General features: G+C 37.6%; 2 protein-coding genes across 2 annotated transcripts in view; one reads left to right on the top strand and one right to left on the bottom strand.

The window, feature by feature from the left end:
• Positions 1-943: 943 nt before the first annotated feature.
• LOC139949780 (trypsin-like) lies at positions 944-5859 on the bottom strand. The gene is made up of 5 exons (XM_071948320.1): positions 5786-5859; positions 4319-4499; positions 3318-3580; positions 2385-2530; positions 944-1553 (listed from the first exon to the last, which is right to left on the bottom strand). Exons 1-5 carry the CDS (start codon positions 5832-5834, stop codon positions 1389-1391), a joined length of 804 nt encoding a protein of 267 aa, XP_071804421.1. The 5' UTR covers positions 5835-5859; the 3' UTR covers positions 944-1388.
• Positions 5860-10832: 4973 nt separating this feature from the next.
• LOC139949977 (alpha-1A adrenergic receptor-like) overlaps positions 10833-15594 on the top strand; it is a 19785-nt gene continuing 15023 nt past the window's right edge. Inside the window, exon 1 of the mRNA XM_071948588.1 lies at positions 10833-10933. Coding sequence (XP_071804689.1) covers positions 10858-10933 — 76 coding nt within the window. The 5' untranslated portion in view covers positions 10833-10857. The remainder of the gene's footprint in view (positions 10934-15594) is intronic.

Here is a 15594-nt window from a genome sequence, read left to right as displayed (position 1 = left end):
CCTGTCTAACTCTTATCAACTTTTGATATGATGAAAGGGGGCACATCTCAAAAGTTGTCCAGCTTTTAATTTCATAACTCTTGGTTTAATGTGGAAATTATGACATATAAAAGTCAACTTTCCCATAGGACCAGTGCAGTATATTGCTTGCCAGAATACTCAAAGAGTGTACAAGGTCACACTTATTGTAAACAAAGTTCACATGGTCTATAAAACATTGGGAGAAACATCGACGACCAATTGAGTTCAATAACTGCATGTAATAACAACTATTTAGCATTTTCGAATAATTATTATATATTTTGTTACCCTCTTAGCTTAAATACTTTTGTGCATAAGCAGCTCTATTAGTCTTGGTTTTTTTTTTTTTTTTTAAGTGGACGAAAAAGTGTATCGTGCAAATGGTTTTCGTAGGCAATGGAAATTACACATACGCTTATAAACAGTTGGCCCTATATATGTGGTGTGATTACGAACGCATCTGTGACTCCCACTCGGGGTCAAGTTGACCCCCAAATCGATCATGTTTTCTGGAATCGGAACTTCAAATGGTGTCTATTTTCAAAAGGAAGAATTTCGTGTGCAACAATCGTGTAAATGACTTTACCCATCTAATGAAAAATTATAAGTAGGTTATGTCGTGTTATTAAACGAAATAATATAACGATGCAGCCGCGTACCATCACCGCACTGATAAAGTTTATTAAAAAAAAAATAGACTTTCGAGTATTTTTAAACCGAAGATCTTCTTTGTATAGGCCTTGGAAACATTCGAGTTGTTTCTCAGCCATTTTTCCCTCCAGGCTAGATCTTGTAGCCCTCATTTTGTTGGTGTTTAAACAATCATTTCATATAAATAAAAATTGTCATATAAAGAACACACAAGTAAACCGATTTTTTTTTACTGACTGAATTTTGTATGTTTATTGCCCACGGTAATTCGTATGTAAATACACTTTCGCTTAAGTACAGTATCTCCTTTGCTTTAAAGTAAACGATAACAATAGTAAATAGCTAACTCAGCATTTTATATCCATTCTACAGTCGAAGTTATACGACCACGCTTTTCCGTTTGTTATTTTCACATCTAAAGTTTCAAAACTTCTAGGTTCGAATTGACCCGGAGTGTGGTTTCCCAGCAGGGATCTGACTAATTTCTAGGTCAGGCTGAACCGAGTAATGGTTACAACTTTGACTTGAGTTCTGCGTCAAGTTGATACAGTTCCGAGTCATATGACCAAACATGGAGTCAGGCCAACTGGAACCCAGAATCCGGGTCAATTCTGACCCACGGATTTATAGCATGTATTTTTTGACTTGCTCTGTATGCCTCGATGTAGACACCCCTCCCATGTATTTATTTAATTCATTGACTCATATAGAACATTTTAGTTGCTGGAGATGATGTTGTTGATCCAGCTGTTGTAGTTGGAGACCTTAGCGTAGACACCTGGGTTTCGGGCATCAGCACAGCCATAGCCCCAGCTCACAACTCCGGCAATCTCGTAGGCACCAGAGGAACCCTTGCAGACGAATGGGCCACCGCTGTCACCCTGTAAAGTAATTAAGAAGAACAAGCATAATTCAAAGTGGACCGGTTTGTAGTTTTGCTTGGTCGTCACTGTTTGATATAGTTTAAGTTAAGTGATCAGGGTCAAATTTCATATGGCTGCTTAAGCCCTGAAGGGACTTCGTTTATCGCGAATAAGCGCAATCCAAAGACCATTGCAAACGTGGTCACAAAAACAGTCTTCTCCCTGAGAGTCAATGAAGACCTGTCTATGGCTGAGAGTCGTGCGCAGTGCGTACTTTCGCGCACCTTTCCATTGTTTGATATAACAAATGGTGGTCAAATCAAGGGATCTCTATAAACCTTTCTATTGCAACGTCACAGCCCAAATGTTTACAAACCAAGGTTACAAAACCATGGGAAGTCATCAATGCGAAGTACAAATAATAGATAGTCACATTGTAACATTGTTACAAAATATTCAAAAAATAGTGCTGAATTTTTTGGGGAAAAAACACCAATCGTGTGATTTTTTTTTAAATTGAAGTTCGCAGAAATGTCGAATTTTGTCACAACAATTGTTAACACGAAGGAGTGTTTTCTAACATCCAGCCGTGCATGCCCTACCAGCACGATTTGTTTATCAACGACAGAAATGTCTATTATGTCCTAAAACCAATACAGAATAATGTGTGCAAATGCTACGAGATATTATGAGATGTTCCTCCACAGCATGCAATGTCATCACAAAGATGTCTAAACTCATCCATCCATTCATTCATTTTTGTTAACAAAACAACTGGTAGCACAAAGCTGAATTCTCTGGCTTTTAAAGGTCAAACAATTGCTTAAAAAAAAAAAACAGAAATCGTACCTGGCAAGAGTCCTTTTGTCCTTCGGTGTAGCCGGCGCAGATCATGTTGTCGGTGATAGCTCCACCGTACCACAGTGGCTTGTTGCACTGGGTGGTCGAGATGACTGGGACCTCAACTTGCTGCAGAGTGGAGTCATCGACGACGGCTGAGTAACAATGGAAGTTGAAAATGGATCAGTAAAAACATGAGACGCCCATCTCTATTATACGATATTACGAGGTTGCATTTTTCTTCCTTAGCAATTCTACACTTCGTGAACCTGGTTTGTTGTAAATCAAAGTTTGGGGATGACAACATGAGAGCTGTGAAAACAAGTTGTTCGCCCACTTTATCATCGAAAGACGTCCACATTAAACAAGTTTTTGACAAATTGTGCTGTTTTGAAAATTCAAAATAAAAATAAATAAAAAGAAGTTAGAAACGTTACACGGATTATAACACTCGAATTTGTTCCGCGAATCTAGTACTATAGAGACAGTTTTAGATCCCCACAATCACTTATCTGGATGTAATAAACAAATGGAAATAGTTCAGGGATTTGTCTAGCAGTATCTCACACGAACGCTTATACCTTCCTGGGTTTATGGGAAAAGTTTGGTCTCTTTCTTGTGAGATTAATGTTAGCATTCATTACTGCTATTGGATACAGGGAACATGGCCAATCAAGAGGTTTGAAATAAATAGTCTGGTTCCTTTCTTGTGCGATTTATGTTAGCGTTCTTACTTCTAACAAATACAGGTAACATGGCCAAGATGGTTGAAATAAATAGTCTGGTGCCTTTCCTGGGCGAATTATGTTAGCGTTATTACTGCCAATGGATACAGGGAACATGACCAAGACGGTAGCAATAATTTGTCTGGTTCCTTTTTTTGTGTGCGATTAATGTTAGCGTTCTTACTGCTGTTGGATACAGGGACCAAGATATACTTACTCTCCTGGTCTCCCCATCCGGTGACGACGCAGTTGGTTCCAGCAGGGAAGTCTGATGTTGGCAGACAGGCAGTGTTGACGTAATCACTGAATGACACTGGGCTGGACAGCTTGAGGAGGGTGATGTCATTGTCAAGAGTGTTGGTATTGTAATCCTCGTGCAGGAAGATCTGCTCCAAGGAGAAGGAGGACTGGGTTGAGTCTACGGCATCACGGTCGTGGGCTCCAACAACGGCAGAGTATGCCTTGATGTTGCCGAAGTTGCTGATGGATAAATGAAAATTAACAACCAATAATTATATCTTTATCTTAGAACTTCCATACAAATGGCTTTTCACTTTTATTCATTATGCACCTCCATTACTATACCTTGAAGGCAGTGGACACTAAAGGCTTTTGGTTATTACTCAAAACAGTTACTAGCATACAACCTTATTTGGTAACGAGTAATGGGGAGAGGTTGATAGTATAAAACATTGTGAAGTGACGTAGTTTTCGAGAAAGAAGTAATTTTCTAGGAGTTTAATTTCGAGACCTCAGAATTAGATTTTGAGGTCTCGAAATCAAGCATCTGAAAGCACACCAATTCGTGTGACAAGGGTGTTTCTTCTTTCATCGTTATCTCGCAACTTCGACGACCAATTGAGCTCAAATTTTCACAGGTTTGTTATTGTATGCATATATTGAGATACAGTAAACGAGAAGACTGGTCTATGAACATTATCAATAGTGTCCAGTGTCTTAAATAGGGTCATTCTAAAGAAATAAATGGCCATAAAACGTACTGGGTGAGAAGCACTGTAGATGTTGGTAGTATAAATTATTCTGAGAGGGAGGATTTCTCAAACACAATTTGAATCTGATAAATGAATCATGCTCATCAGCTGATCAACATGCCTACTTCATGTTCTTGTCCAAAACAATTTCCAAACTTGAATCTTGAGTCCACTGGTAAGTTAACATGAAAGCAGATGGCGTCTTCAATTGAGTATTAAAACTTACTAGAAGCAGTGGGCAGCGGTAAGAACCCACTGGTCACTGATCAGAGTACCACCGCAGAACTGGTAGTCACCACCGAAGTAGCGCTTCCTGAGCATCACCTGCCATGGCCAGGATCCTGGCACAGCCTCGGAACCACCGACGATCTTGGACAGAGATGGTGAGATGACCTGGACACCGCAATCTGGGAATAGAAAAATGTATTTATTTAATTTCCATCCCTTCATACGCATCATCAACAGTTATTATTGTTTTGCGCCCCCCCCCAAGTCCAAAATGCTAGTTCAATACCAACAGTCTAGTTAGGCCTAAATGAAATATACATGTATGTTTGGGCAACTAAACACTAGGTAGGTAGGCCTAGACTACACAACTTTTCAGTTGCTTAAAGGTCAAAGCAACATGTACGTGGTTTTTTTTTTCAGTTGTTTCAGGGCAAAACCACATTTAGTGTCACAATGCTTCACCCACAGCAATAATTTCAACTGTTTTAGACACTGGACACGTTTGGTATTTGTCAAAGACCAGGGGTGGATTTCACAAAGGTAGTCCTAACTTAGGACTAGTCCTAGGCAATGCTAAGAGATAGGACTGGTCCTAAGTTAGGACATGCTAAGAGATAGGACTGGTCCTAAGTTAGGACATCCTAACTATAGGACCTAAGTTAGGACATCCTAACTTAGGAACAGTCCTATCTCTTTAGCATTGCCTAGGACTAGTTCTAAGTTAGGACTACCTTTGTGAAATCCACCCAGGACTAGTCTTCTTTCTCGGAGTAGCTCAACATAATATGTACAAAATAACAAACCTGAACTCATATGGTCGTCGATGTTGCGAGATAGTAATGGAAGAAAAAATGCCCTTGTCACGCGAAGATGTGTGCTTTCAGATGCTTGATTTCGAGACCTCAAAATCTAATTCTGAGGTTTCGAAATCATGTTCGTGGAAAGTTACTTCTATCTCGAAAACTACGGTACTTCAGAGGGAGCCGTTTCTCACAATGTGTTATATTATCAACAGCTCTCCATTGCTTGTTACCAAGTAAGTTTTTGTGCTAACAATTATTTTGAGTAATTACCAATAGTGTCCACTGCCTTTAAGTGTGAAAAATGCCATAGGAACTCGTGTTGCACTAGGTATCATACTTCTATTGTTTCCCATTAACTTTCTTGACTAAGTTGAAACCTGCTTTTGATATAGTAATGTAACAAGATTCAAGTCCCTAAAAATTGATAAAGTAACACAAATCAAGTATCTAAAATCATTTGTGGTAAAACACAATATTAAAGTCTTTAAAATAATTTGATATAGTAACATCAATTTAGGTCTTTAAAATAATTTGATACAGTAACACAATTCAAGTCTCTAAAATAAATTTGAAAAGTCAATACTTGTCATATATAGGCCTATGCTGTGGACTGTACACACTATATTGGGACATGCCCAGGCCTATATAGCCTATATACTTACCGGCGAAGACGGAAGCCACAAGGGCGCACAGTACCACAAACTTCAGCATGATGATATACTTAGATGCGATGCGTCTGGTATAATGACAAGAATCTCAAACACTTGGTCTTTTATAGCCAAAAATATTTGCACGTCATCACTTTCTTATCACCCTTTGGAGGATTTAACTCGCTATAATTAAAACTTTAAACCGATTAACTTATCGGAAGTGTTTTGGAGGAAAAGTACCTAGTATTTGTTTTGCGAGCCATGTTTAATCTGTTCGGAAGACTTTTTCTTATTGTATAAACCGTTTCAATTGAAAGTTTTGTAATGTGTTGTACCATTATATTAATAAAAAAAAGACTTTCCAAAAAGGATTGTTATATTACAGAGAGTCTCTCGACAGAGTCGTTTCGGAAACAGATAAAAACCGTTTCAGAGCAAAATCGAAGATTGTGAATTAACGCCATTTTCCTGTGTATGTCACCTTGTGCTCGTTTTCGGTACCTTATGGCGGCCAAAGACAGAACAAAAAGGGGAGGTTAAAATGCCTCCATTGGGAATTCTAGAGGCTGGGGTGCTCAACTAGGAGAAATTCTGGGTTAAGTTCAGGGACAAAGGATGCATTTGTGAGAATGTTCGTGCAGGTTTGTGTCCTGAGAATAGAATCTTTATGGGAGTATAGTCTAGGGACAAAGGAAAGAACAACAAAATGCAAAAGGATGCATTTGTGAGGCTGTATGTGAAGGTTTGTGTATTGGGTATAGAATCTTAGATAGATATGCTGTTGTCTAATTAAAACTTCATCATCATCATCATGCTCATCATCGTCATCACTTCAAACTTGGCCGTATAAAAGTAAAGACATTACATGTAATCACAAGACCTCTATATGTCGGAGCTAAAAAATATTCGGACATGATTAAAAGCATGCTTTAAGCACATTGTTTGGCATATGACTGACTCTTTAATGTTTGGTCAGATGGCATTTTACAAGTATGGGTGAGAAAGGAACACGAGGGGACATCGATTACAAAGGACATAAAACATTGGTTAAATACAAAGGTGCTTTCAAACAGCACCAGCACACCCACAAGAGCTATTGTCTTATACATAATGTTAATAGTTTTACATGAGGAACAAACAATGTAATTTGTTTTTAACCTCGATTTCTATAAAACACTGTACAATCAGTAATTTGACGACTTCCGTTGAAAAAATTGAAAAAGGAAGGTTCATGTAAATATCATTTTTGTGCAAATAATTGTCTGGTGCCGCTAAGTCAATATGGAAACAGCGAGACAATGCCCTAAAATAAACTGTAATCGTATAGACTATTATATTTCTTAATCATGTGTGAGAATTGATGCATCTGTCTCTTTGAAACAGACATCAACTTTTACAAAAGTATCACACAATCTCTTAATCCGTAGGGCTTTTGAGTGAAGATTAAGATAAAGGCCATTGTAAACCACTACATCATTGTTTTGTTGTTGTTGATGAATTTAAAACACTCGGGGAAAAAACTATCGTAGTTACAGATGAAGTTGGGTACGGACCAAAAGTGAAATTAACACAAACTCATCATAGATGTGTCACCACAAAATCAATGTTTAAAATCCTAAAAAAAACAATTTAAAAAAGAATTAAACAAAAAAAAACAACGATATAGCTTCACATTGTAAACAAAGTGACACTTAAAACCAGACATTAACACAATGATGTTACCATTGGCCAACATCGCAGTTGGCTGTTGACACCTTTAAGCGTCCCAGCCTGCTGCCGAGAGACCTTATACAGTTGGTAAAACTAGAACAGCGAAGCTACCATGGCGAGCTGCCGATCGCCAGGTAGAACAAAATTAATGACTGACAGAAAAAACAGTCATTTGATCAACTGATGATGGTCGAAGGGGTGGGGACATATTGACAAGTATGAATTAATGACAATAAGGTTTTCGTTGGTTTAACTCATTCAACCAGAACCAGTGATTAATCCTGTGAATGTATCAATTTCATAGGAATTTACATGTAAGAAGCAAAATTTGATTACAAGTTTTAAGTCAGTACATCACTGCAAAGCAGTTATTACTATTCAAGAAGTGTTTTTTATTACGATAAAAGGCAGTGGACACTATTGGTAATTACTCAAAATAGTTATTAGCATACAACCTTTCTTGGTGACGAGTAATGGGGAGAGGTTGATGGTATAAAACACTGTGAGAAACGGCTCCCTCTGAATGAAGTGCCATAGTTTTCGAGAAAGAAGTAATTTTCCACGAATCTGATTTCGAGACCTCAGATTTAGAACTTGAGGTCTCGAAATCAACCATCTAAACGCACACAACTTTGTGTGACAATGGTGTTTTTTTTCTTTCGTTATTGTCTCGCAAGTTCGACGACCGATTGAGCTCAAATTTTCACAGGTTTGTTATTTTATGCATATGTTGATATACACCAACTGTGAAGGCCAGTCTTTGACAATTACCAATAGTGTCCACTGCCTTTACCTCCTAAGAATTATTTCAAACGATTCGTAAGTGTGCGACACTTACAGATGTCATAAAGAAAAAACCTCATTCTCCTACATTATTTAACCAGATTTTTAGCTCAGTTTTGTCAGTTTGTCACCAATTTCATTAAGTTACAACGTTTTACACAATTTTTAAAATTATATATACAAACAAAACGTTTTCAATAGACTGACAGACTTATTATTAAAGTTGCGTATTTTATAATAATAAGCAATTACCATTGGTTGCTATGTGAGTTTATATAGTGTGCGTTCGTTTAGCTTCCCTGGGTCGACCCCGGTGCGTGGCGGTTTTTCCCCCAGGACGAACGTGTGCAGAAAATTACCCACGTTCGTCCTAAAGAAAAAACCCGCCACACACCGGGTAGACCCAGGGGAGCTAAACGAACGCACCTATTGGTGCAGTGATTGGGTGCGTTCGTTTAGCTTCCACGGGTCAACCCCAGTGTGTGGCGTTTTCTTTTTCCAGGACGAACGTGTGCAGATAATTACCCACGTTTGTCCTGGAAAAAAAAGCCGACACACACCGGGGTCGACCCAGGGAAGCTAAACGAACGCACCATGAGTGTGATGCATGATGGGACTGCGCATTATTAAACCATCGTGCGTGCATGATACGTTTGTCCATCCCAGCGCCTTTGGTTAAAGCATGGCGCTGGGGATGAGCGAAGCTTTGACACTGCTTGATTCCTGCATGCTCTAAAGCGGTCAGTACCTATGTTTTATCACTCGATGTTCGCCATTCAACAGCAGCAGGGGTTGTTTCCGTGCAACATGCTCAAGTGCCCCGACGGGAAATATTAATAACAATCCGAAGGTGAATTTCTTGTTGTAAATCATCGGAATTCATTACAAGCCCGGCAGCCCACGGCACCCTTGACGATCTCGCTCGAGTGCTGAGTAAATTTCCGTCGGTTATATTCATCAAGATAAATTGTAGAACAACAAATATTCAGCACATGCAGCATTACAGAGAAGGGACTTTCTTGTATTTAAACACAACTTGCGCAACATGAACAATGTCATTTTTACATTTGGAACCACTCAGATTGAATTGCAGCATTACAGAGAAGGGACTTTCTTGTACCCTATGCCAAACGTTTTGCCTATAGGTTAACTTGATGGACCCCTACCGATTGAACGTATATGGTGTCTTGCATCTCACCTATAACTAACACAGATTTGCAGTAACACCATTTTGAATATCTCTTTTACGTCTTCCCTGCCGCCCGTGTAACCTGTCTTGCATTTTATGGCTTTCCATTATAGTTTTTCCAACATCGGTTGGCAACAACTTGGAATGTGACATTGCAAAAGAAAGGTGTATACATTGTTTCCCATCTGATAATATACAAAAAACAAGTGATGATGACAAAAGGATTGTTATGGACACACTATCATCTTGACACATGCACATAAGGCACAATCTCCATGCAATCTCCATGCAATATTCAATTTAACTCAATATTCTAAGTACTGCAAAAATGAACATACAATATTTATTGAGAAAAAAATTTCATTCAACAGATATCTAGAAAGAACTTCTAGAAAAATACAAATTTTCTAAGCAGTATTTTCTTAACAGCTGAATGAAACTGGACCTAGGCTCTTAAGTTCAAATAAGGTGGGGCTTGAACAATATCCAGTAGCCTAAACTACTTGTACTTCCTTGTACTGTGAAATCATACAAACGGAACTCGCATGTTATTATTGCAGCATTTATTTGCATTGATTAATGCCGTGCTACCGCAAGAACACAAGAGGTTCAAAGTTTGCAGCTAAAACAAGTGTGTTGTTTTCAACAGGCCGTGATATTGCCAAACTGAGTGAAGGTTAGGGTCGTTGTTTATGTTGTGCGTCACTGTGGTTGTAGGCGTGAGGGCAGGATCAAAACTTAAATCTAAAAGACTAGTTGCTTATTGTTTTGCATACTTGTATTGCTTGCAATTTACAAATAATGATGAAAAAATAATAGAAATTAATTCACAAAAATGCTGACTTGTTTCATTAAATCATGAATAGGTCTCATACTTCAAAAAGTAGCTCCACATACCCTGCGAAGTACTTTGAGACGTCCATGTGGTGTGTGATAGAGCAATATATGTAAACTCATTATGACTAATAATTATTATGTGAAAAACAAACTTTTTATGAAGTAGGTCCTATAGGTGCTGCTGTTTCATGGTTGGCCCCATATTTTGATCGAACATTATTATCATTCATTCAACAGCCGTCTGCAAGTCAGCTCAAAACATTCATAAATCAGGGACATCGTGATTGAACTTGCCAGCAGTTTAAAAAATATGTTTCTGAAAGTCAAAACAACTCATTAAGTCACGTTTCTTATCAAATATTAACTATAGAAACAAAAATCCCCAAATGAACCTTTTTCCATAGAACGGATCTCTAATACTCAAAATCGGGAAAAAATTCCCTTTTTCTGACAAATATTAATGGGGTGCAAAGATAAGTAAAGATCACTGAGTCAAAGGTGAACTGTTTCGCTTTAATTCAACAGTTACGAACGGTAGCATGTTCGTTCAAATGGTTATACTGATATGTTGTGTAACTGGTGGTACGCTAACAATCTTTGTACGGCTTTCAACCAAACTACTGACGGGACCCGTGTTAGTGGTAAGTTATGGTTGTTTCTTGCATGTTATATCGGACCATTGTGTACCCAAACAACCGGCAATCAAACTTTATTGAAATCGTGTGCTGAATTCAGTCAAGTAAAGCGTTTTTGAGGAACACAAGATTTTGGTCTGGGCCGCAGTCATATATATATACAGAACATTTGCGAGATTATTTGCACATAATACTTTCCACTAGGCCTACACATCGTCAGGAGCACACACGAGACTATTATGAAATTGTCTTCAAAACATCTTTGTGACTTTTAAATATATGTGTGAACAATGCAGATTTGTTGGACAGTTTTGAACAGTGTTGGGATGATGATTTGTACTCGGCACCCAGTTTTCCTTGTAACAGGTCGTGTCACACCAGGCAATTACGATATAGCGAACCGTTCTGAGTGAGGTCCATCAAGAAACAAAACGATATTATCTGGACGTGTATAGCAAGACTATAAGATATTTTTGCTTTCCCAAAGTGATGCTGCATTGCATTACGCCATAGTTACTGAACAATGTTAATTAATTGATTTTAAATATGCACATCTTGAGAACCCCAGCTTTTATGATTTTGAATAATGCGTTATCTGCGACATTTCAACACATGACCTGTAAAGTGACATGATTTGACCTCACTTCCTATCCAAACCGGAAGTTAAAATAAAACATGTTTATTTTTGGTGGATTAAGATTTTATTGGATAAGAATTGAAATACTTACCTGCACACAACATCCGGACACAAAGTGTTGACTTGACGTTTCGTTAAAGGGTGCAAATGGGGAAATAGTCGATCCCCAGAAGAGACTTCGCAAAGAGCCCGATCTATGTTGGCAATGCTTTACCTAAAGAAAGAAAATGTATAGCGGTTTATTTTTGACTGATTAAGGTGTATTTAACATTTCAATTGGCTAGCGGACCGTTGTTTTGGGAGACCTTTATAGACCACACTGTGGTTGAATTCCCTTTGTTTGCTGTTCGACGTTTTTCAAAATAAACCAGATCCTATAGGCCAATCTATAATTGACTTCTGAAGATAGGAATTTGGAATTCTAGAATGACAACTGAAACCATCCATTGTAGTATTATATAATTTTCATGGCATATAATTGTGCATGGGGGAAGGTAACCATTCGTTGTGGGATTGTGTAGCTTTCGATACATTTATTTCAGGCAGAAAAAAACTGAAGGAAAATTTGTATAAATGCATTTGAAGCTTTCAAAAAAATAATTGAAATGTTTTTAATTTTATGAAATTTCATAAGAAAGTACTAATATTTGTGGTTATGGAATGGTTGATTATGACGCAATTAATTTTTAAAGGTTGGATCAAAGAACATCTTTTAGTGACAAAATTCAAACGTAAAGTTAGAGGTTGATTTGTACATTCGGTGGGCGCAGGGTCAGGGGTCAATATAGCCCACGCAAAGTGACTTTCATGTCTTTGCAATGGTTTACAGGTATTGGAATAACTGATCATCAGCATAGATAATTAGAAAGGTCCTTCTCTATGCTTTTAGCTGGCAGGAATACTTGGAGAAAGTTTCTCAACAAATGAACCAAGGCATAGGTCATAGGCCAACCCCAGGATTACATGTTGGGGTTTTTGGAATTCTATAATGATTGAGTTCTGCATTGAGTTATTGAAACATTATTTTGTTCGGGATAGGGTTTAATCAGTTATGCAGCGAGAAAAAAACATTGTGTGCTTGAAACGAAACAATGAATTTTAAGTTTTCAAAAATTGCTTGAAATGTTTATAATTGTTAAGAAATGTTAATAAAAAATACGGTTACTTGTGGGCACGAAATAATTGTTTATGACACAATTCCTTTTAAAATGCTTTATCAAAGAACAATATATACTATATAATTGTGCATGTAAGGTAACTATACTGTTATGGGATTTCGATAAAGGGAATGACCAGTGAAATGCTGTTTCAGCAACCTTTAATTCAATGTGCCCACAAAGAAGTTGTCACGTGATGAACGAAATTCCTACAATACGAAAGTAGTGGCAGGTAGTTTTCCTTCCAACCTCGGTTTGGATACAATATTATTTCAAAGCAGAAAAGCCCACAGGAAAATATTTAATGTATTTGAAGCTTTCAAAACTTGCTTAAAATGTTTATCAATGGCTGTAAACATTGGCCCAACGTACTTTTGCTCATCGGTCTTATGTTGGGCCAATGTAAAAGTTGGCCCAACGTTGGCCCAACGTAGACATTGGCTCAACATTGGGCCAATGTCTTGCCCATGTATGTTAAAACATTGAACCAATATCAGGCCAACGTAACCAAACATTGAGCCAACATCATTCTGCCAACAGAACAGTTTCATTGGGCCAACGTTGGCTGTCGACGTTGGCCCAACATACTTTTGCTCATAGGAGTTACGTTGAGCCAATGTTAAAATTGGGCCAACGTTGGCCCAACGCAAACATTGGCCAACGTATAGAACCAATGAAATGTTTATGTTTGGCCAATGTTGATTACCAATATTGGCCCAATGTACTTTTGCTCATCGGCATAACGTTGGGCCAATGTTAAAGTTGGCCCAACATTGGCCCCACTAATAATCTTTATGTTGGCTAAACATTGAGCCAACGTATCATTATTCAAAAATATTTACTTTGAGTTTATATTTCTGTTCATGAACTGAATTATCTTTATGATTAATTCAAGTAGGCCTAGTTAGAGTCTGTGAACAGCTACTTATCAGTTATATTATTTACTTGTAATTTACGATACCAATAACTAAATACTTTCTAAAATGACTACAATCTATAATACATGCCTATGCATCCTTCTGCACTGTATGTTTTGTATTTATAGTCCAGGATCCATAGACTTTCCATTCATGGTTTGTTGTTAATTCAAACTGTGTACAACCAAACAAGCAAACCAACCCCAACAGCATGCAGTGTATCAACGTTCTGTTCCCAATGGTGTCCCAAAATGATTGGCAATTGATATGAAACCCGATCAATTATTTGAACATTTCGGCCAGGCCTTTGTTTTGTGATTTTGTATCATATTTTCTATTGTAAAGCTTTTTAGCTGTTCCGACCTACTGTCGGAACAGGTACTGTTTTCGTCGAGATTGTTATTATTATTGTTTGTTATTATTCTTTGTTTCCGCCTACAACCTCAAAAGATTTGTGCACGTTTTTTTCTTTAAAGGCAGTGGACATTACTCAAAATAATTATTAGCATAAAACCTTTTTTGGTAACGAGTAATGGGGAGAGGTCGATAGTATAAAACATTGTGAGAAACGGCTCCCTCTAAGTAATGTAGTTTAAGAGAAAAAAAGCAATTTTCCACTAATTTGATTTCGAGACCTCAGATTTAGAATTTGAGGTCTCGAAATCGAGCATCTGAAAGCGCACAACTTCGTGTGACAAGGTTTTTTTTTTCATTATTATCTCGCAACTTGGACGACCGATTGAGCTCAAGTTTTCACAGGTTTGTTATTTTATGCATGTTGAGAAACGCCAAGTGAGAAGACTGGTCTTTGACAATTACCAAAAGTGTCAAGTGTCTTTAAGCCCAATATTATCCTAAAGTATAAAAATAAAAGAGTTAAATCATATATAAAATTGAAGCTTGAAAAATAAGCTTTACTCTAAACATAATTTTGTTTTAAATTCTTAATTAATTAACCATGTGATATTCATTTGCATATTTAATTAGTAAATCTTAGCAGCGCCATATCTCAAGAAGTATACTTCCGGGTCAACCGGAAGTTGGCCCATTTTTTGTTTCAGTTATACTACACAATCAAATTTCATTTTTTGTTTCAGTTATCGACTCCTTTTAAATTTTTACTTTGAAAAACCGTGACCCCATGTTGACCTCTACTTCCGGGTCAACCTGAATTGGGACCATATCTCAAGAACTATACAACCGATTTTCAAACCTTTTTTTTCAGTTATAGCCTAACAAACAATACAGTATCGGGCCAATGGTGGCATGTACCGGCGTCGAGTATCGATACGGTGCCGTTAATTATGATGATGATATTGAGCCAGAATTGGGCCAGTGCTGGCCTTCTTCCGGTCAAGCGTCATGTCCTTGCTAGTAAAGTGCATGCACTGGGCCAATGTAGGTTTTATAGAGGCAAACTATTTTTAGTTAGCTTAGGACGGAGGTTTGCCTGTACTTGGCCAATACTGGTTTTGTGGCTGCACACCATTTTTATAAAATTGGTATCATATAGAAAACTTTTTCTGGGCCAATCATGTCAATACTGGTTTTGGCAAAACGGTAAAGAAAATATGTTCTAATTACTAAACCGACTTGATATTTAAAAAGGAATTAGGCCATGCAAGCTATTGAACCTGGGGGTGGATTTCACAAAGAGTTAAGACTAGTCTTATCTCGAGTTAGGAAGAGTTAATCGTCCTAACTTAGGACTAGCCATACGTTTCTTATATCTCCTAGGACTAGTCCTAAGTTAGGACTAGTCCTAACTCTCTGTGAAATCGACCCCTGATGGTACCGGCATTTAGAGAAACCGAATACTATTTTTGTTGGTTTTTACATAGCATTCATTTTAAAATTAATTTATTCATTGCTGCTGTTTTTTCATTTTTTGTATTGGACTTTTTTATTGCAAAGTAATTTCATTTAAATTTAATATATTTGATGTACTTTTTGCAT

Source organism: Asterias amurensis, chromosome 17, assembly GCF_032118995.1.
Source record: "Asterias amurensis chromosome 17, ASM3211899v1".
In the NCBI taxonomy this organism is placed as follows: Eukaryota; Metazoa; Echinodermata; class Asteroidea; order Forcipulatida; family Asteriidae; genus Asterias; species Asterias amurensis.
The sequence above is the reverse complement of the archived record's forward strand: the minus strand, read 5'-3'. Positions and strand labels throughout refer to the sequence as shown.